General features: G+C 55.0%; 2 protein-coding genes across 3 annotated transcripts in view; one reads left to right on the top strand and one right to left on the bottom strand.

The window, feature by feature from the left end:
* The window catches only part of ACO2 (aconitase 2), a 57651-nt gene extending 56980 nt beyond the window's left edge, over nucleotides 1–671 (top strand). For both annotated transcript variants that reach the window (XM_058741185.1, XM_058741184.1), the window contains one exon: nucleotides 226–671. In XM_058741185.1, the coding sequence (XP_058597168.1) occupies nucleotides 226–363 (138 nt within the window). In that variant the 3' untranslated portion in view covers nucleotides 364–671. The remainder of the gene's footprint in view (nucleotides 1–225) is intronic.
* On the bottom strand, nucleotides 625–14474 carry POLR3H (RNA polymerase III subunit H). Its single transcript, XM_058741195.1, has 7 exons — nucleotides 14405–14474; nucleotides 13974–14103; nucleotides 11242–11338; nucleotides 5268–5354; nucleotides 4772–4835; nucleotides 3071–3272; nucleotides 625–2105 (listed from the first exon to the last, which is right to left on the bottom strand). The coding sequence occupies exons 2-7, from the start codon at nucleotides 14082–14084 to the stop codon at nucleotides 2052–2054; spliced, it is 615 nt and encodes a 204-aa protein (XP_058597178.1). The 5' UTR covers nucleotides 14085–14103; nucleotides 14405–14474; the 3' UTR covers nucleotides 625–2051.
* Nucleotides 14475–21160: the final 6686 nt, after the last annotated feature.

Below are 21160 nucleotides of genomic sequence, written 5' to 3'. Positions count from 1 at the left end.
CACTCATTAGCTCAGGCTTGGCAGTCAGAGGCCAACAGCCTGTGCTTGGCGGGGCTCGCTAGGCCCCGCGAGTTCTACCATCGGGTCTGACCACGGCCGCCCCAGCTCAGACCTGGCCTAGACCTCGGTTTGCCTGCCGGTCCACTCTGGGGGCACCCTACCTTTCTGACCCTCTGGCAGAATCGAGGGTCATGTTCCTAAGAGCCACTCCCCCTCCTCTTACAGCCCCTGAAGTGCATCATCAAGCATCCCAACGGGACTCAGGAGACCATCCTCCTGAACCACACCTTCAACGAGACCCAGATCGAGTGGTTCCGCGCCGGCAGCGCCCTGAACAGGATGAAGGAGCTGCAGCAGCAGTAAGGTCCAGCCATGCCACCTGTCTGCCTCCTCTTGGACCCCGCTCCGGGGTCCCCGGTGCAGTCGGTGCATCATCAGAACTGGATCTGCCCCCATCCGGCCTTGGCTTCCTGCTCCAAGATGGTGTGGTCAGGCCTCCTGCCGTCCCTTCCCTCAGCCGGCCGAGGGACACACAGGTGGGTGGGTGAGCGGGGGGAGGGCTCTTAAAAGAATGTTCCAGCCCCCTGCCTTCCTGTTTTTAGTCTGATTCAGATCTTGAACAACTCCATGCAACTGTATTTATTTTTGAAGACAAGACTCCCATCTAAAGTATTTCTCCTGCCTCATCATTTCACTGGTGGCTGAAAGATTTTAAAGAAACTTTCGCTCTCATGAGGAAAATAATACAGACTCGGTGACTGTTCCGGTATGTGAGTGGTGGTGTCCGGATCGTCCCCAACTCCAGGGCTCGGGCTGGGTCTTCGTGGCCAGTCAGCAGAGGCTCCCACTAGCCACGCCATGGCACACCTGCCACTGTGGTGGAGGACACACGGGGCGGGAACTCGCGCTGCTTCTCAGCCCCGCCTCCCTGCCCTAATCCACTTCCGCCCACAGCACGGCCTCCCCCACCTCCCCGTGTGCCAGGAGCCTCCGCTTCCCCTGGGCGTAGAGTCAGCCCTGCAGACACCCTGAGGCGGGGCACAGCCCCCCTTCTTAGAGGCCACACAGCTGGTCCACTACGTGCTCTGTCCCCTCCCTGCCCCTCAGCCCCAGGTGGCGGTGGGCACCGTTCCGCGGCTGCTGCTGTCCCTGGGGTGACGTCCACCAGCAGTACCTCCGCCTCCACGCTCGGTGCCTGTGTGAGCTGAAAGACCAGAGCAGGAGGCAGGCCCCGCGGAGGTCCCTTCCTCAGCACGAGACTTGCCCGACAGAAACACGGCACCCACTGGGTGCCGTCAAACACGCGTGCGGTTTGTGTACGAGGGAGTGACGGGGCAGGGGGGACCTGCCAAAGCCATTTGGCTGAGTAAGTGGTGTGGTGTCCGCCCTCGTCCAGGATCTGGCATCACCAGCTGACCCACAGGGTGTTCCTGGCGTGGCCAGGGTCTGGAAGTGACAGCTGTACCTCTGGTGGGAGGGACGACATGGCTGGTGACCAGCCCTGACCTTGGGCCAGCTAACCCCAGGCCCCCACCTTCCAAATGCTGGTGGGAAAGAAGATGGTCATCCCTGAAAGGTCAAGACTCCGACCAACAGCTGGCAGCTGCCCCAGGCCAGCCTCTCTTGGTGACCTTAGGAGCCACGGGGCTAGGCCGGCCCAGAGCCCATGAGGCCAATGATCTCTCACCACCACGTCCTGCCATCAGGGGGAGTTCTTCTCCAGCAGCCATCCGGGGAGAGGAAGGACATGCTGTCCCAGCTGTGGCAACGCGGTGACCTTAGATCACGGACACAAGGGCGGCTCCTCCCTGACTGATGCTGCCCTTATTTATTAAATGTCTTTGCTGTCACCAAGAGGCAGAAGTCCACAGGAACAGTGACTTCAGGGTAGTTCCAGGAACAGGGCCAGGATGGCGAGGGAGGGGACAGTCCGGTGGGGCACACACTCTGCTCCTTGGCACCTGCAGAAGCTGCTGTTGTTTCCATGGCCAGCGGCACCTCCTTCTCCGGACTGTGGGGTGGGGGTGGGGGTCTGTCGTCCAGCCCCAGGGCTAGCTGCTGGTCCACCAGGAGAGGAGGCCCAGGCCTGGCTCGCTAATGGATCCCTGCCAGGGGTAGACAGAGAACAGGCACATGTCCGCCTCAAGGGCTTGAACCAACACAGGAGGCAAAGTGGCCCTTCCTTCCGGGTGCCTGGCACCGGCAGAGGGAACGGTGGTGACACACGCGCACACTGGCCGGGGGATGGGGAAACCCAGGAGCCACACCAGCGCCCCCAGCTGCCGTACAGGAACACAGCCCATGCGCGCCCTTCCTGCCCCAGGGCCTCGGCTCAGTCAGGTACCCTTCCTTGCGCCAGGCCTGCCCAAACACGGGCACTGGCAGGCCAGTCCCGGACACGCGCTGAGTCCTGCCAGAAAGTCCCAGCCTCCAAATACACGCAGAGGGGATGGCCTTGACAGAGAACGGCTACCCCCGAGCGAACAACCTGCAGCATACGTTAGACCAGAAAAGCCCCCTAGCAGGCCCCCGAAACGTGTCCCACTTTGTCCTGCATCACGGTCTCACCCCATGAGGGAAGACGACAACCCAAATCAGATCTGGCTGGTCGCAGCTCCCCTGCCACCTCACGTCCGTACAGGGTCTGGTACAGGCACAGCCCTGACTGAGGGTCACCCGTCCCTGACGCCCCACCTTTGGTTCGCTCCCAAACCCCTTCCCTGGTGTCTCTTTCCCTTGGCCTCGTCTTGCTGGGCAGCCTTGTCACCCAACTTGGGCCCTGTCCCTCCTGCGGTCAGGAGCCTGACCCCCCCACCCTCCCAGATAGCCGCGGCAGCTTCGTCACCTCATGAGTGTTATGCCCTGGCCTGTGACCTGCGAAACAGGCTCCCCAGGGAGAAGCGACCGCCTAAGAACCAAACAGGGACCCGCACCCTGATCTGCGGGGAGAAGGGTTCGAGGCGGTGAACCCGGGGCGAACGCCCTCAGAAGCGGCTCCCCCGCCACCCCACCGCCTGGGTTGTCCCCACACCATCCCCGCCGTTCTGGCAGCGGCGTCAAGACATCTCACCACAAGCGTGTACGGAGCCTCCTTCTTTGGCAGCTCCTCACTGGAAGAGGTGGCCTCTGCCGAGCCGGGCCCCGTGGGGGACGTGTCCACAAAGCTCTCGTCCACCACCCGGAAGCGGATCTCCTCGCCGGTGTCCATGTACAAGTCGTGCGCTCCTTCCTCCGTCTCGTACTCCCACACCCACACCTGCTCTGCCTCGTCGCTGGGCGGGGTGCAGGGTCAAGGCAACAACCAGGCATGGGAGAGCCTGAGGGTGGGGGTGGGGGTTCCTCCCACAATACCCACCCCCAGGAAGATCCAATCCCAGAAGGAGATCACCGTGGCTGGGAAGTCCAGGAAAAGCAAGCCCACACCACGTGCAGAAGGCAAGGTTGGGCCCGCCCCGGGCCCCACAGTGAAGAGCAGGCACGCTGGGGTACCAGGGCCCTGGCTGGGAACATACATCCTCAGGGCAGGAAGGAGGCTCAAGGGCAGAGCGGGTCCCCTGTCTCTTGAGGCAGGAAGGACGAGGGCCTCTTGCTGCCTGGGGTCCTCTCCCTGCCTGGGTGTTCTCTCGGTCCAACTGCCAAGTTCAGACCTCGGCTCCGCCAGCTGTGACCGGGGCCAGGCCCAAGCTCTGTGCCTCAGGTCCCCATCTGTAAAACAGGAATTGAGCAAGGCCTGCCCTCACAGGGCTGTGGTGGAGGTAATAAAGTGCTTTCCCCAGGACCTGCACACTTGGTCCTGGAGTGCTGGCTGGAGCTGTCCTATGCCCTCTGCGCAGTGCGACTACACACCCCTTCCCAACCATGCCCCGCGACCATGACCAACACACAGCACAAGGACTTTCCCGGTTTTCAGGAGGACAGACGTGGCAGATGGAAGGTCGCATGCCTGAGGGCCCGTGGCCGGCAAGGGGCCCAACCGGGCAGGGCCAGGTTTTCCGACAAGCTCTGGAGTCACACACGGACCCTGCCCCTGGCCCACAGAGGCCCAGGCAGAGCGGATCTGATGACCATCCGGTGAGGGCAGCACCCCCAACTCCCTACAAAGCCCAACCCCTCCCTCAGTGCACACCGAGGGGCCACAGCGCCCTCTAGTGGCGATGCTGCAAAGGGTCCTGCCTTAACCCCTCTGTGTCAGGTCCCCCCGCTAGGCACTGTGGACAGAGTCCCGACAAGACGGGGTCCCTTCCGGTGAGCAGTCTCGACGAGGACCCGCAGAAACACCACCTCAGCGCAGCAGGGGAAGGGCTGGGGCAGGGCACTGGGGGAACCCAGCAGAGGCAAACAACCCGTCGCAGGCCCAGGCAGTTGAGCCCTCAAATGTCAGCCAGTGGTATTGTCTGCATACCAGGGGAGGTGAGCCAAGCAGGGCAGACCTTTCCAGGGAGGGAAGCTTTGACATGATCCCGGAGACGACACCCGAAGCAAAGTGAACCGGAAGTGAATAGCATGCCACCTACAGAGCACAACCTACCCAACCAGGCCCGACAGCCCAGACGGAAGCACAGGCGTGTGGACACCATGACCACGGGAAGCACAGGCAGGCCAGTGCTTCCAGAGCACATGTGCAGGCTGGGGGGGGGGGGGGGGGGGGGCGGGGGGGGGCAGGGAGGTCAGCAGTATCAGATCACAGGAGCCAGGGCCACCCCAAGGAGCGGGACTGTCCTCTGGAAACACCTGAGCCCCCCTGTGACCCGCTTTAACCTTGGGAGGATACAACTTGGCTGGCTGCTGCAGCGACTCTGGGGGGATGAGAATGTCATCGAAGAACCCTAGAGAGACTGGAAGAAACGAAGAAAGTGACAGCATGGGACAGAGGCAGTTGTTGGCATGGAAATCTGAGTGCCTCCCCCACCCCAAAGCCCCACACCTCTGCTGATGCCACTTACACGGCCTGAGCGGCCACCAAAACCCATGGCGGACACCACACACAACGGGGACCAGGAGGCGCCTGGGACCCCAAGTCCCCTCTGCCAGCTCCAGTGCCCAGCCCGAGGTGCTGAGTTAGGGCCTCACAGGGAAGGCCCACAGCTGGCCAAGGTCTTCATGGTTACATGAGCACGATGGGGCTGTGTGTTCCCCTCACCCATGAGCTTTCCTGACCCCTCCCCTGACTGTGTGGCCCAGACAGAAGCTGAAGGGAGGCCTGCTGGCCTGGCCACTTGCCCCAATGCGCTCCCAGGCCTCGTGTGACGAGTCGGGGCCACCATTACCGTGAACTCCCTCCGGGCTGCAGCCTTTGATCTTGCCGATCAGAATCTCATCCAGGAATGGATGGAACACCACATAGCGAAAATGGACTGGAAATGAAAAAAGGATAAGGATGTCGGTGACGAGCAAACATGTGAGGGACGGCTGCTCTGGGGCGGCCCAGGCTTTCCAGTGTTGACCCCATTGGCCAGCCTGCTGACCCGGAGGCCCTCTGGCCACCCAGGAGTCTGCTGGGCAGTCCACACCCAGTGCCCCTGGACCCAGACCCAGCCCCCTGCAAGGCCACAGTGTGGCCCCCATAACAGGCCTACCGCGGCGGCCCTGGAAGTGAGGGCTGGCCCCCAAACCCATTAGACAAGCCCGGATTCTGGGCCACGGGTAACTCCAGAATCAATCCCACCCTTCCTCTAGACTCTCTCCCTTAAATTCTAAAAAGGGCGGAAGTAATTGGCAAAGGAAGCCAGGTTTGGAAACAAGTTCCCCATCTCCCTCTGATTGGAAAGTCTGCCCCAGGCATAGCTCTGACCTGGAACATGATGTTAAAAATGCCCTGAAACTGAGGGGGAGTGGGGGGGAGGCAGAGGCAATAACCCAACAGAAATGCCCTCTGTGGGTTCTCAGGCCCTGCCCTAGTGCTCCCCACTCACCAGACCCCCCAGGAAAACATCAGGTAGGGTCTGTGCCCACTATTACCTCATCACTCCTGCCCCTCAAAGCCCCAAAGGGGGTGACCACCACTGGCCTAAACACACCGCCGGAGCTAGAGAATAACCATGAGGCTACTTCCTGCTGGTCACGCCCAGCACAACGCATCCATATCAGCGTCATGCTTCCCCACTGTCAGGATGGAGAAGCAGCTCAGAGGGGCTGGGTAACCTACTCATAGCCACACAGCCGTTCTGCCCTGTTGTGCCACAGAAGACTCCAAGTCCTCCTGGACCACCAGACAGGGCCACAGGGTGGAATCTGCCTTCCTCGGACAGATTTCATCCCCAGACACACGCTTCTGCCACTAGCAGGGTGCCTCAGCTGCCTGGTCTCCCAACACTGCACTGAGGACAGCAGGGCCTACTGGGCCCCCAGCTCACTGCCAGGCTGCTTCTCCGTGGCCCCACCGGGCAGGAAGCATGGGAAAAGAAGAGGGGGCAGCCGGTATCCCCTCCCCTCCTTGTGATGAGAGCCTCCTGCTGACCTTGCGGAGAGCAGCTGAGGGCAGCCAAGGGTCACCTAGCCACAGGATGGAAAAACCCTGTCCCCCATCTGACCCAACATTCAGTTCAGTTTAACAAATCCCCACAGAGCCTCTACCAAGTCTGTGCCAGGGCCTGTTTGGGCACTGGGCTTATGGGGGCAGAACTGCATGTGGTCTTGTGCCCAGGGCGCTCCAGTCTGGAACAACTACACCCAAAAGCATATGGTGGCCAACCCAAGTGTCCATCAGCAGATGAATGGATACACAAAATGTAGCCTATCCATATAATGGAATACTTCTCAGTATTAAAAAGCAATGGAGTATTGATACCTGCCATAACATGGACGAACCCTGAGGACATTACGCTACATGAAATGCGCCAGTCACAAAAGACCACATACTGTGTGATTCCATTTATGTGAAATGTCCAGAATAGGCAAATCCAGAGACAGTACATCAGCGGCTGCCAGGGGCTGGGGGAAGGGGGAGAATGAGGAGTGACTGCTGATGGGTATGGGTTTCTTTTTGAGGGGATGAAAATGTTCTGAAATTGTATAGTGGTGATGGTTGCACGGTGTGTGAATATCCTAAGCTTTCAAAGGGTGAATTTTACGATATGTGAATTAGATCTCAATTAAAAAGGAGGCCACAGACCAGCCGGAGGGACAGTGCTCTTTCGAGCCGCCTCCCAAGAGCCCCACCTGAAGTTCCAGGGGTGTTCAGTGGGCAGGCGAGAGGCCTGGAAAGTCAGAAAGAGTGGGTCTGCGGGATCATTGAGAGGAAGACCTGTTGTCAGGTGCAGATTTGGGCTTCTCTCTGTCCCAGGAGAAGCGGGGCTCCCTTGGGGTGCACGTGAGTTTCTGCAAAGGGCAGACACTGTGTGACTCCACTTATATGGGTACCTGGAATACTCAAATTCATAGAGACAAAGTACAGCGGTGGTTTCCGGGGCCTGGAGGAGTGGGGAATGGGGAGTGAATCCTTAATAGGGACAGAGTTTCAGCCTGGGAAGATGAAGAAGTTTGGTGATGGTCGCACAACAACGTGAATGTATTCAGTGCCACTGAACCGTGCACTAAAAATAGTTCAAATGGTCAATTTTATGTTATATGTATTTTATCACGACTTTAAAAAAAAGAAAAAGAAAAGAAAACAGAACAAAGCAAATGGTGGCATGAAGTCAGGCTGCTCTGGAGCTCCCAGCGGGACAGGGTGGTGGGGCAAGTCGAGAGAGGCTTCCCCAGGGAGGCCGGGTCCAGTCGGCTTGTGGGACATAGAGAACATGGGACTGGGGCCAGGTAAACGTACCCTAAGTGACAAGAGATGAGGCTAGACAACTGGGGCCAGTGTCACAAATCCCAAAGGCTGACATCTTGTACACACTTACTGTCGAGAGGGAAAGCAATCTGGCCTGGGGAGAAGGAGGAGGGAGATGAGGAGGGAGATGAGGAGGAGGAGGGGGAAGAGGAGGGGGGAGGAAGAAGCAGAAGGCAGTGAGCAAAAGAAGAGTCCTCCAGAGGCTCCAGGGTGGCTCAGCCGGTTATGCGTCCAACTCTTGATTTCAGCTCAGGTCATGATCTCATGGTCTGTGGGTTCGATCCCTGAGTCCGGCTCTGCACGGACAGCGAGGAGCCCGCCTGGGATCCTCTCCCTCTTTCTCTCTCAGGATTAATAAAAAAAAAAAAAAAAAAAAAGAGTCCTCAAAGCAAAGGCTGAGGCCTCCTTCAGCACACCTGGCCACAGCCCAGGGGGAGGTAGTGGGGGGGGGGGGGAACAGAAATGGGGCAAGTCGAGAATCAGCCTTAAAGCATGGCAACCAATCCCCACCATAAAATGCCACCCTGCATGATGCCTGGCGGACCGCAAGAAGCTTTATAGCTGCGAGTGTTAATCCATTTACAAATGAGGAAGCCCAAGCCAAGAGAGGTGGAGAGATACGTGCCCAAGGAATGCAGGGGAGAGAGGGGTCAGAGCCAGAATTCAAATCCAAGTCCATGTGACATGCCTAGCCCAGTGCCCTAATCCTCACACCTCATTCCCAAAGAACCAGGGGGTCCAGGGTGAACTGGGGGTGGGGGATGATGAAAACCCAAAGTGGAAATCTTACACTAAGTGGCAGAAACAACAAAATGAAAGAACAGAATTTCCTCAATTTTAACTTTCTTTCTCCCAGTTTTCCTTCAAGTTCTGGTGGCTCTTACCACCTGGACCACCAGCTAAAGGCAGAAACTGGGCTCAGCTTAAGGGCATCCTTCTTTTTAAACAGAGGCCCTTGGTTTTGTTTTATATCACCGTCTTATTTTTCTGCTAAATGCTTCTAGTCGTTACAAACGCAGCCCGTTTCTTAGGGCTGCCCACAGAGCAGTTAACATCTCTGTGAACTAATGAAGTCTCTGGATCCCAGACAGCATCAGGCAGCCTCATGGCACATTCTAGAATGCTCGACACCTCTGTGCCCAGAGGCTGACCAGGATGGGCTAGGGCAGGGCTCCTCACACAGGGCCTGGTGGGAGAATCACCTGGCTACTTGCTAAAACAGCCTGCAGGCTCTCCCCCAGAGACTGTGATTCAGCAGGTCTGAGCCGCACGCAGACACTGATTAGCCCCGAACCACCTCAGCGGCCCCCTTGCCCTCTGCTTCTGATTTGGTGGGGTCCAGGGAGGAGAGTGAAGAATGCCCCACTCCCTCTCTGAGAGCTGTAGCCAAGGTGACCCTCCCTGTACACCTCCAGGTCTGATAACCAACCCTCCCTTCCTAGGGTGCGTGCCCCTTTGCCATGTGACTCTGGCTCCTCCCAGCAAGAGGTGGCTGCTATTTTTCCATCCCCTGACGCCAGCCTCGGCCATGTGACCTGCTCTGGCCAATGGGATAGAAGCAGACACTGAAAAGTGGCTGGTGCATGGGGGCTCCAGCTGCCCTATGGTGCCCAGTGTCCCCTAAGCAAAAATGAGACCACAGGCAGCAGAGATGAGCCATCCCTCCCCACCAACTAGCCTGCCAGCCGCCAGTCACATGAGGCCACCCTACACCCTACTGGCCAAGCCAGTCCAGAAGAACCAAGGTCCTGTCCTACGATCTTTGCACATATTAAGTCAGTAGAATCATCACATCAGTACTGTAATATAAAATCTACTGTTAACTGCATTCTATTGGCAAGGAAGCAGAGGCACAGAAGTTATATATTCTGCACAGGAGACACAGCAAATAAGTGGCAGAGACGGAATTCAAATGCAGAGGCCACGCTTAACCATTATGTCCATAGTGCCCGTCAAAAGTCCCCCACCCTCAACAAGCCTCCTCCCCAGGAAACAGATGCACTCCCCTCTGCTCTCCACACCTTTTTTTTTTAATTTTTTTTTTAATGTTTTTATTTATTTTTGAGACAGAGAGACAGAGCATGAGCAGGGGAGGGGCAGAGAGAGAGGGAGACACAGAATCTGAAGCAGGCTCCAGGCTCTGAGCTGTCAGCACAGAGCCCGATGCAGGGCTCGAACTCAGACTGCGAGATCATGACCCGAGCTGAAGTCGGATGCTTAACTGACTGAGCCACCCAGGCATCCCTCCACACTTTTTTTTTTAAAAAAACTCTTAAAATTTTATTTATTTTTGCTTTATTTTTTTTTTTAATGTTTATTTTTGAAAGACTGAGCAGGAGTGGGGGAGGGGCCCAGAGAGAGGGAGACACAGAATCCGAAGCAGGATCCAGGCTCCGAGCTATCAGCACAGAGCCCGATGAGGGGCTCAAACTCACAAACTCTGAGACCATGACCTCAACCAAAGTCAGACGCTTCACCAACTGAGCCACACAGGCGGCCCTATTTATTTACTTTTGAGAGACAGAGAGCGAGAGCGAGCAAGGGGCAGGGAGAGAGGGAAAGGGAGGGAATCCCACAAAGTGCAGAGAGAGAGGGAGAGAGAGGGAGAGAGAGGGAGAGAGAGGGAAGGAGAGAGAGTGTGGAGCCCTGAGCGGGGCTCTAGCTCACCCGATGTGGGGCTTGAACTCACAGACTGTGAGATCATGACCTGAGTCGAGGCCGGATGTTTAACTGATTAAGCCACTCAGGTGCCTCTGAAGAGTTTATTTTTTTAAATTTTTTTTTTTTTTTTCAACATTTTTAATTTATTTTTGGGACAGAGAGAGACAGAGCATGAGCGGGGGAGGGGCAGAGAGAGAGGGAGACACAGAATCGGAAACAGGCTCCAGGCTCCGAGCCATCGGCCCAGAGCCTGACGCGGGGCTCGAACTCACGGACCGCGAGATCGTGACCTGGCTGAAGTCGGACGCCTAACCGACTGCGCCACCCAGGCGCCCCTGAAGAGTTTATTTTTAAGTCATCTTTAAGCCCAACATGGGTCTCGAACTCACAACCCCGAGATCAAGAGCTGCACAGTCTACTGACCGAGCCAGTCAGGCACCTCTGCTCTCCACACTTTTAACCCAGCGATGACTACTCCAAGTGTCCTCATCTCTGTCTGGCCACCCTCCACCAGACTGAGCAGCTAGAGGGCCAGGCAGAGCGGAGCTCAGTAATAAACAAGACCAAAGGGGGCACAGCCACACAGCCACAATCTCAGAGCCAGAGAGGCCTCAAGAATCGCCTGTGCACCGTTTCTCATAGATGAGGAAACCAAGGCCCAGACAGGGGAGGGTTCTGCCCACTGTCACTCAGTCAATTCCTGGCAGAGTCAGGACTAGGCCTCAGGTCTCCCAATCCCTAGACCAGGACTCCCACAGCCAAACCCCAAACCCCAAGAAACCCAACACCGAGGAAAGGGCACCCACCTTTGGTGTGTGACGCGCCGTCTCCTGGGAACACGTAGGCGTCCTCCAGCTTAGTGATGTCAAACAGGCAGATGCAGAGCCCCACGTTGTACACAACCTGTGTGCATCCACACACACACACACACACACACACAAACACACACACACACACACACAGTGACCCAGAGGCCCAGCTCCCCAGCATTCTCTCCTGAGACCCTCCCCACCCAGGGCAGGTAGGATTATCCCCATTTTATAGCCAGCAAGGAGTCGAGGCACGGTGTGAGGTAACCATGGGTAAGGAGCCTCAGAAGAATGTGGAGCTCTGGAAAGAGCAGGGCCTTTGGTGGCAAGGCAGATCAAGGTCACAGTGACAGTTCCACCACCCACTGTGTGACCTCCAAGGTCACTTCTCCGAGCCTCAGTTTCCCCCATCTGCAAAAATGAACCTACCAGGCTGCAGGCTCGTTAAATAAGGAGACATATGGATGTGAAGCCCCTATGCCAGTGCCTGGCTCACATGCTGGAAATAATAACAGTCAACCCACAGATCACTATTATTGCCAGTGAGGAACACTGGGAGGGGACCCTGGTCAAACCTACACTTCCCAAAGTCTCCAGGTCTATACTAGAGCTCAGAGTGAGTGTCAGAGTCCTGGTTAATCCCCATTCTGCTCACAAAGTATCAGACATACACCAGTGGCCACAGGGACTGAGGCACGGCCAAGGCCCTGAGACTGGGCAGAGAGCATCCCATGCCCCCATCCCCACCCCATGGTGCTTCAAACCACTGAACCCCTTTGGTGTCAGCTTATCTGCCACCAGCGTCATCACCTCCCAGTTAGAGACCCTGAAGGACTGTTCAAGGATTACCAAGAAGCTCAGAGAGCTCAGAGTCCTGGCCAGACCTCACCACAATGAGGTATACAGTCCGGCCGGCTTTGGCAGCACAAGATCTGTGGCCTTGGCTGGACCGTGGACCTCTTTGTGCAGCCTCTGCTCAAGTGACTCAAATACAGCGGCGCCTGGGTGGCTCAGTCGGTTAAGAGGCCGACTTCGGCTCAGGTCATGATCTCGCGGTCTGTGAGTTCGAGCCCCGCGTCGGGCTCTGTGCTGACCGCTCAGAGCCTGGAGCCTGTTTCAGATTCTGTGTCTCCCTCTCTCTGACCCTCCCCCGTTCATGCTCTGTCTCTCCCTGTCTCAAAAATAAATAAAACGTTTAAAAAAAAAATTTAACAAATGATTCAAATACAGAAGACTTGTCTCAACAGGTCACTGAAGGACTTGTATCCCAAAGGGACTACTTTCCCTTCTTGGGCTTTTCGCCCCTCTTCTCTCCATGATGCTCACACTTGGTCCCTCCACAGACCCCCTTGCCTTCTACCTCGCAAAGTAACCACAAGCCATCCACTAAGAACATCATGAGTTCTCTCCACCAACAGCTCCCCAGATCTGTCCACCTCCCTTCTATGACCTCGGCCTCTATCGAAGGGACTGGTCTCCTGTCTAAAGCCAGCCAACCTTCCTCTTGCTGACTCCTCAGCCTATCACCTCCTGCTGTTCTAGGCATGAAGACCAGTACCACCATGATGTCCCTCAGGCTCCGTGTGCCTTGGCTCCTGCCACCTTCCCAGTCTGCCCTCTCCTCTCTCTCCCCCTCTGCCTAGGCCACACCAGGCTCCTCCATGTCATGATGGGTGAAATAGTCCCTCCTGCCACAGGGTCTTTGCACATACCGTTTCCTTTGCCTGCCCAGCTCTTCTCTCTGCCCAGCCCTCTCCCACCCTCAAAAATAATTCCCCTAGTTAGTGCCTCTTCTCAGCATCAGATCTCAGCTCAAACTCAAGTACCACATCCCTAACAAAGCCTCTTTTGTCCCTCATCGTAGGCAGAGTTCTCCTTCATTCCACAGGCCCGCGAGTGCCTATCCTTCACAGCGTCTACCGCAACTTGTCATCACATACTCAACTGTGGGACCCTCTCATTCATATCTGCTTTTCCCACCACACGACACAGCAGAACCTTGTCCGCTTCATTCATACAATCAACAGACAATTACAGAACATCTACTGTGTGCCAGGCTCCGGCAAAATATGTGCGACGCTGAGGAAAAAGGCAAAAGTCCCTGCCCTCATGCGGAGGGAAAGAAAAACGGTAACCAAGTAAACAAATAAGAAAATAGTGCTGATAAGTGCTAAGAAGGAAAGAGTGATAATGACACAGAGTAACTGAGGGAGGGTTACTACAGAGAAGGCAGTGGGAAGGCCCCGCACTCGGTACTCGCTAGCACTAAGGCATGCAAGCCTGGCACATAAAAGGTGCACAAATACTTTTTCGCAGAAATGAACGGATAAACCTCCTGACAGTGAACTCTAAACCACTGGCCATCTTCACAAAACAACGCATGGTTACGCAGCCACTATGATTTCCATTTTACAAACGGAAACTGAGGCCCGGAGCAGGTAAGTGACCTGCCCAAGACTGCAAAGTAATTTGGCAGTGTAGAGTCCAGCACCTCCCAGTTACAATGACCCTTTTCGATCCCAGTTCCCTTTTTGATCCCTTCTAACATCCCATGTGCAGGTGGATTAGCCCCCATCCCAGGTACAGGTGTAGAAACCGAGTTCCGACACGTTAAGCTACCTGGCCAAGGCCAAGGTTTGTCAGGACCAAGTCGAGGCTTGCAGCGGGCAGGTGGGCAGTGCTGGGCCCTCCCGTGCCAAGGCCCGTCCACGGCCCCGTCGGTCCAGTACCTTGTTGGCCAACTTTTTGTTCAGCTCTTCGGCAATGGAGTCGTTGAGCTTCCTCTCAAACTGCCACGGGGGGATCCGCACGGTGTCCACCATCTCCACCAGGACGAACATCCCGGCCCGCGCGGGGGTCCTGGGAATGGGAGCGTCAGTCAAGCACCGGGTGTGGGGCGGTGGGCACTCCCGAACCCCCTCGGTCCCGTCCCAGTTGCTGAGACTCCCCGCTCCCGTCAACCCAGGCCGGCAATGGGGCGGCGCGGCAGGGCCCCAAGTAACCGGTGTGGGGCGCGCTCAGCCTCTGCAAAGAGAGGAAACTGAGGCTCAGCGGGAGGGACCCTCGCTCCAGTGGGAGGGGTACGAGCGCCCGCCACACGACCCTACCAAACCGCCCCCCCCCTCCCCCCCAGCCCGAGCCACGCGCCAACGCCACGCACCGCGCTGCCACGCGCTGCCGACTTTGGGCGAGATTCCGAATCCCGTCGCTTCCGGAGAACAGACCAATAAGAAGCTTTCGCCCGCCCGCCGACGTGACGCGAGGTGGGGCGGGGCCTCCCCTTCAGCCTGGGAGGAGCAGCCAAAGCTCCGACCGCGTTTGCTGGTTGCTAGGCAACCTCGCTGCGCTTCAGCCTTCTCTCACCTGGCCTGTGTAGTACTCTCTCCTTGCTGGTCTCAGGCCTAGCTCTGAGCCGCCGCTGCAGCCAGAGGGGTCCTCTCAAGAGGCAGCACGATATGCTTAGGCCCTTCAGTACCCTGGAGGCAGGAGAATTAACTGGAAAGGGGCAGGCAGGACCTTTCTGGGGTGATAGAAATGTTCCGTATCTTCTAAGGGGTGGGTTACACAGGTGTATACAATTGTCAAAACTCATTGAACTCAACAGTTAAGATCTTTGCATGTAATTGTAGGCAGATTACATCTCAACTGAAAAGTGATAATAGATTGGGGCCAAAAAACAACCTCAGTAGCTTCCCACTGAACTAATTAATAAAGTCCAAAACCTTGAGGCGTCTGGCTGGCTCAGTGGGTGGAGCATTGGGCTATTGAACTCTAGATCGTGAGTTCAAGCCCCACCTTGGGTATAGAGATTACTTAATAAAAAAAAAAAAAAAGAAAAAAAAAAAAGTCCAAAAGCTTTATAGTACCTCACAAGACTGCAGAATCTTAACCACCACCCACACCTCCAGCCCCCTTTTGTTCTCTTGGCTGCCAAGGGTGCTATCCTCCCTCACCTTCATGTGATAGGTAACTTGGGCTGAGACAGTTCAGTAGCTTGGCCAAGGTCATGGGCTGTTAAGTGGTTGAAGAGGGCCCATCTAAACCTCCACACTGCCTCTCAAAGTTGGTGGACTGTGGAAATGTACTGTAGTGTGTTTAAACCAAATAAAAATTTGAGAACTTAAAAAAAGCCTTGGGGTAGATGACAGGCACTCAGAAATGTATGGTGCTTCAATTTGCTGATTTTACACGTGTAGAGATATGAGGCTGTGATACTTAATTTGGCCTTCTCTGCATCCATATTTTTATTTTTAGGTCTGTCTGCCTCTCCTAAGATTTGAGCTACTTGAAGACAGCGGGGAAATGCCACTTCAGCTCTTTATTCCCACAATCCCCTAATATCATTTCTAAGAGGCATTCAGGAAAAGCATTCAGGAGATGATATTAAGTCTTTTTCTCAATCTCTCAAAACTCCCTCTTCATTCCATTCCCACTGCTACTGCTCTGGTTCAGGCCCTTCCTTTACTCCCCTGGAGCTTAGCCACATACCCCAGTTCCCGGCCTCAGTCTTTCCTGCAAGTGACCTCCACACTGTCACGAAAGCCTTCCCTTCTCTACCCACGCAGAAAGGTCTGGACTGAACCCAGCCTTTCTTTCCAGTCTCACCTCCCTTCTGTTCCCCAAGCACTGGGATGGAGCAAGTTCTTTTACAGTCCTGCTTCAAACCCTTCTTTACCTGGAAAACTCCCACTCATCCATCAGGACCCAAATACAATGCCTATTTCATTCATTCATTCACTTAACATACTGTGTGCCCAGCTTTGGAGATCCAGTGGGGAAGAACTGGGCCCCAAGTCCAGCTTCAGCTCAGAGGGATTGCAGGGAAGAGAGAGAGAGAATTTGATGCTCTCTGGGAATCAAAAGTATTTTAGCTGGTTTATAGGGAGATAAGAACCAGTGAGATTGGAGAGCTCAGCAGGGTCCAGATCACAAGTGCCTTATCATTATAATATTCATTAACTTTTAATCCTTACAACAGCTATATAAAGTAGGGGTTATTATTATCTGATTTATCTCATTATCATTTATCATTCTCATTTATCGTATTATTTTGCCTCCTCTAAGGCAGAGAGAGGTTAAGTAGGTCGTTCAAGGTCACACAGGTATTAAGTGGCAGAGCTGGGATTCAGGCTCCAGAGCCCATGATCCTAACTACCGGCCTGTGCCACCAGGACATTATTAGCCCAAGGACAGCAAAGGGAAGACTTAGATGGTTAGAACAGGGAAATGACACAGTGATACACTGGCTGGAAGGACAGTGGATGGGAAGGGGCTGCGGTGGAAACAAGAAGACCGGGGAGGAAGTTACTGGGTAGCTCCTCTAAGAGAAGAACCGAGTAAGGCTGGTAGCCATGGAGAGAACAGTTGGGCAGAGTCCAGATGCCTTCAGGCGGTGGTCGCGGCGGCGACAGAGTGGGTGACCTAGGGACGGAAGTGGGAAGAGCCAAAGCAGGAGGGTTTTCGCACTAGCTGGGCGGTGGGCCTTTCACTGAGATGGGAAACTGGAGGAGAGCCAGGCTGGGGGGATGGGGCCAGCATTGCAGAGTTCAGTGTTTTGGGTTCCCAGGCTGTTAAGGTATTCAGCTCACAGGACTGCAACAGTGATTTGTTGGCACGTTTGGTTTCCTCATTAGGAAAAACAGGGACCAGGCTCCTTTATTAATTCTCTGCGTTGTTCCGTGGAAGATTTGAGGTGGCTTACAAAACCGCACAAAGACTTAGCCCGTAAGCTCCTTGCTGGCAGAGGACTTCTCTGTCAGGTCCCTCCACATCCTCTGGGCCCAGCCCTGTGTCTGGCACGTGGTCAGGGCTTGTAAGTATGTGTTATTTGGATGAACAAAAGGATAGCGACATAATTGCTAAAGGTGTTGGAGTGAGGGAGAAATAGGGTTGGAAGCTAATCCAGGAGGAGGAGGAGAGTCTAGTGAGTGGTTAAGGGCATGGAGTTCTCACGCCACAGCACGCTAGCTGAGCACCCACGGTGGGGCCCATGGACCTCTCAGGGCTCAGCTGCCTCTCTGGAAAGTGGAAATAATAATAGACCCGATCTCAGGTGGTTGTCTGTCAGTGGAGGACTGGATAAAAAATATATACGGTGTATCATAGAATGGAAGAATATGAAGCCATTAAAAGAAGGATGAGGGTAGCTCCTGGCTGGCTCAGTCGGTAGAGCGTGGGACTCTTAGTCTCAGGGTTGTAAGTTTGAGCCCCACGCCGGGTATAGGGATTACTTAAAATCTCACAGGGGCGCCTGGGTGGCTCAGTCGGTTAAGCGTCCAACTTCAGCTCGGGTCATGATCTCACAGTTCGTGAGTTTGAGTCCTGCATCAGGCTCTGTGCTGACAGCTCAGACCCTGGGGCCTGCTTCGGATTCTGTGTGTGTGTCTCTCTCTGCCCCTTCCCTGCTCACACTCTGTCTCTCTCTCTCTCTCAAAAAAATTAACATTAAAGAAAAGATTTTAAATGTTTATTTATTATTTTGAGAGAGAGAGAGAGAGAGAGAGAGAGAGAGAGAGAGAACGTGAGTGGGGGAAGGGCAGAGAGAGAGGGAGACACAGAATCCAAAGCAGGCTCCAGGCTCTGAGCTGTCAGCACAGAGCCCGACGCGGGGCTCGAACTCATGAACTGCGAAGTCGTGACCTGAATGGAAGTCAGATGCTTAGCTCAGGTACCCTAAGGTCTTTTATGTCTTAAAAAAAAACCCTCTCTTGGCCCTCCAGCTAGTGCCCTATTTTCTGCTCCTTTTACTGGCAAAACTGCTCAAAGGGGCCATGGTCTCCAAATCCCCTCTTCTTGTCCTCCCCTCAACCTGTTCCAGTCAGGTTTTGGGCCCCACCACACAGCTCATACTGTGTTCTCGGGGTCACCAATGGCCTCCACGGCAGCGGTGATTGTCAGTCCTCAGAGACGGCGTTTGTCCCGAGCTGACCCCGCTTTGATCTTTGCACATGCCTTCCACGTGGCTTCTAGGGGCCCACACTCACCCGGGACCTCCCCCACCTCTACATGTTGGTGGCCCCTGGGCTCACTTTTACCATCTAGAGCGCCAGGGGATCTCGCGGCCTCAGGGCTGTGACCAGCACCTCTCCACTGAGGCTTCCTCGTGGCCCTGTCCCCAAGCATCCCCCTGCCCGCTCCACATCTCTGTTCAGCAACTCAAGCTTAGTGTGGGCCAGAGTAGAACTCCCGGTCGTGCCTCTGCGGCCAACCTGCTCCCGCCACTGTCTTCCCATCTTGGAAAATGACTTCTCCATTCTTCAGTTGCTCAGGCCAAAGCCCAGGAACTGCCTCTTCGTGGTCTCTCACGCCCTCCCCTCCACATCTTTGAACAAATCCTCTTGTTTCTACCTCCAGTGTATCCAGAACCCTGCCCTCCCCTTCACCTCTCCTGCAACTCTTGGGTCCCAGCCACCCTCACTCCTCACCCCTTACCTGGGCCTTTGCTGCAGCCTCCATTCTGGTTGCCTCATCCTGGCCTCATCCCCCACAGTCCCTGCTCAACACAGAAGCCAGGGAGACGCTGGTAAAATGCCTGTCAGAAATCTCAATCCTCCCCTCCAGACGCTGCAGTGCTCGCTCTCATCCAGCAGAAAAGCCAGGCCTCAGGACGTCCTTCACAGCGCTTAGGGTCCTCTGCCCCTCACCCCTGTGACCGCCTGCCCCACTGCTGTGCCCTGTGGCTGTTTCTGAAACCCCAGGCACACTCCCCACTCAGGGCCCCTGCTGGTGCCCTTCCGTCTCCCCAGAACATTCTCCCCTCCCGCCCTCCTGTCTTCATTCCTCATCTCCTCCAGACCCTCGCTTTAATGACACCCTTGTTTTAAAGCCTCGGGGAGGCTTTTCCTGACTTCCCCTCCCCCAACCAAGCCCCTCATTTTCAATTGCAAACCACCCCACCCCCGCCCCACATTCCCACTTACTAGTTTTCCCCAGCACAGGACCGGGTTTGTTAGGTTGTTTGATGACCCCTCTCCCTCTTCTTGACTGTAAAGCCCACGAAAGCAGGCATTTTGTCTGTTTTGTTCACTGTTGACTCCCCACTACCTAGAAAGGCACACAAGAAGTTCAGGACAAATATTTGTCAGGTAATTGAATGAGAGAAGGAAGGAAAGAAAAGATCAGCCCTGGGACCACTGTGGTCTGGAAGGTTGTTGATGATAGAGGGATTTGACTCCAAGCTTTCTAGCAGCCACAGCCAAGAGAAAAACATTTTCAATTACAATGTGGAAACTGACCAGGTGCCAACGAGGCCCAGATTGTCTTGATTCTGAGCCCCACAGGGCTCTCTCCAGGTTCTTAGGAATGTAAGCTCTGAGGAACAGGACAAGGCCTGTGACAGTCTGTCTGAACAGGCCCAGGAACAATTCTCATTTGGGAACTTTTTTTTTTTTTTTTTTTTTTTTTTTTTTTTTTTAAATGTAAACTCTACACCCAATGTGGGGCTTAAACTCATGACCCAGAGATCAAGAATCAGATGCTCGGGAAGTCTGGGTGGCTCAGTCAGTTAAGTGACTGGCTTGCGCTCAGGTCATGATCTCACGGTTTGTGTTCTAGCCCCGCATCAGGTTCTATGCAGACAGCTCAGAGCCTGGAGCTGCTTTGGATTCTGTGTCTCCCTATCTCACTGCCCCTCCCCCACTCACACTCTGTCTCTCTCTCTCAAAAATAAATATTTCAAAAAAAAAAAAGTAGAAAAAAAAAAGAATCAGATGCTCTACCAACTAAGCCAGCCAGGCACCCCATCATTTGTGCACTTTTTTTTTTAATTTAATGTTTATTTATTTTTGAGAGACAGAGAGAGACAGAGCATGAGCAGGGAAGGGGCAGAGAGAGAAGGAGAGACAGAATCCCGAGCAGGCTCCAGGCTCCGAGCTGTCAGCACAGAGTCCGGCATGGGGCTTGAACTCACAGGCTGAGATCATGACCTGAGCCAAAGTCAGACGCCCAACCAACTGAGCCACCCAGGCACCCCTGTTTGTTTGTTTTTTTAATAGTTATTTATTTTTGAGAGAGAGAGAGAGAGAGAGAGAGCACACACACAGGGGAGGGGCAGAGACAGAGGGAGAGAATCCTAAGCAGAGTCAACACAGAGCCCAAGGACGTGGAGCTCAATCCCATGAAGTGAACCATGAGATCATGACCTGAGCCAAAACCAACAGTCAGACGCTTAACCAACCACACAGGCGGCCCCCATTGGGCACTTCTAAAATGTCCTTCCGTGGAGGCCAAAAGCACAACCGAAGCACCAGTGGGAACAGAACAAAGCCTCCCTGGATATTGCTCTCTGTTCTGGCTTGGGCCAAAAGCAAAGTGCAGAAAGTCAATTGGTATTTGTTGGGGCCACTGTCCATGAGGCCCTGGAGCTTGTGCTCCAGAGAGGGGCCCCAGTGGGAAACAGGAAACAGACGTGGAGGATCATTCCAGGCATTGCTATGGAGAAAGGTGTCGCATGAATAATGTGACAGCCAGTGACTTGCATGCTGGTCTCCCAGGGCAGTTAGGGCCTGCCTCACTCAGAAGGTGTGGATGGAGGTGAGCCTAAAGGTTAAGAAGGCTGGAGGCCCGTGGCTCAGGGTGTTCAAGGGTGTGTGTGTGTGTGTGTGTGTGTGTGTGTGTGTGTGTGTGTTTGTGTGTGTGTGTGTGTGTACAGATGGGCAAAGGAGGCCTGGCTCACAGCTCATCTCAGCCCTGGGTTAGCTGGGGGTCAGCCTGGCTGCTCCAACCCCGGGGCCTCAGAGCAAGGTGCAGAGGAGGCCGGCTCTTGGCAGGGACCCCTGCTCCCCATCACAGACAGCTCTTCTCAATGACTTGAGGGGATCTAAGCAGCTACATCACAAGGAGACCCTCACCTGCAGCCCAGAGGGTAATCTCCAGCCCTGGAGCCCAGGGCCGGATGACCCCTCCATTTTCCTCAGTC

This window comes from Neofelis nebulosa, chromosome 8, assembly GCF_028018385.1.
Source record: "Neofelis nebulosa isolate mNeoNeb1 chromosome 8, mNeoNeb1.pri, whole genome shotgun sequence".
In the NCBI taxonomy this organism is placed as follows: domain Eukaryota; kingdom Metazoa; phylum Chordata; class Mammalia; order Carnivora; family Felidae; genus Neofelis; species Neofelis nebulosa.
Note: the sequence above shows the minus strand (reverse complement) of the source record. Positions and strands in the feature narration are given on the sequence as shown.

Bases quoted from the DNA above. Each gene is read 5' to 3' on its own strand.
- POLR3H (XM_058741195.1), bottom strand. From the start codon at position 14,084: ATGTTCGTCCTGGTGGAGATGGTGGACACCGTGCGGATCCCCCCGTGG. The intron at 4,836-5,267 runs GTAATGGTGGCC...CGTTTCTTCCAG, and splicing joins CAGCCCGGAGGGAGTTCACG to TCTCTCTAGGGTTCTTCGAT. The intron at 2,106-3,070 runs GTGAGATGTCTT...TACCCCTGGCAG, and splicing joins AGGCTCCGTACACGCTTGTG to GGATCCATTAGCGAGCCAGG.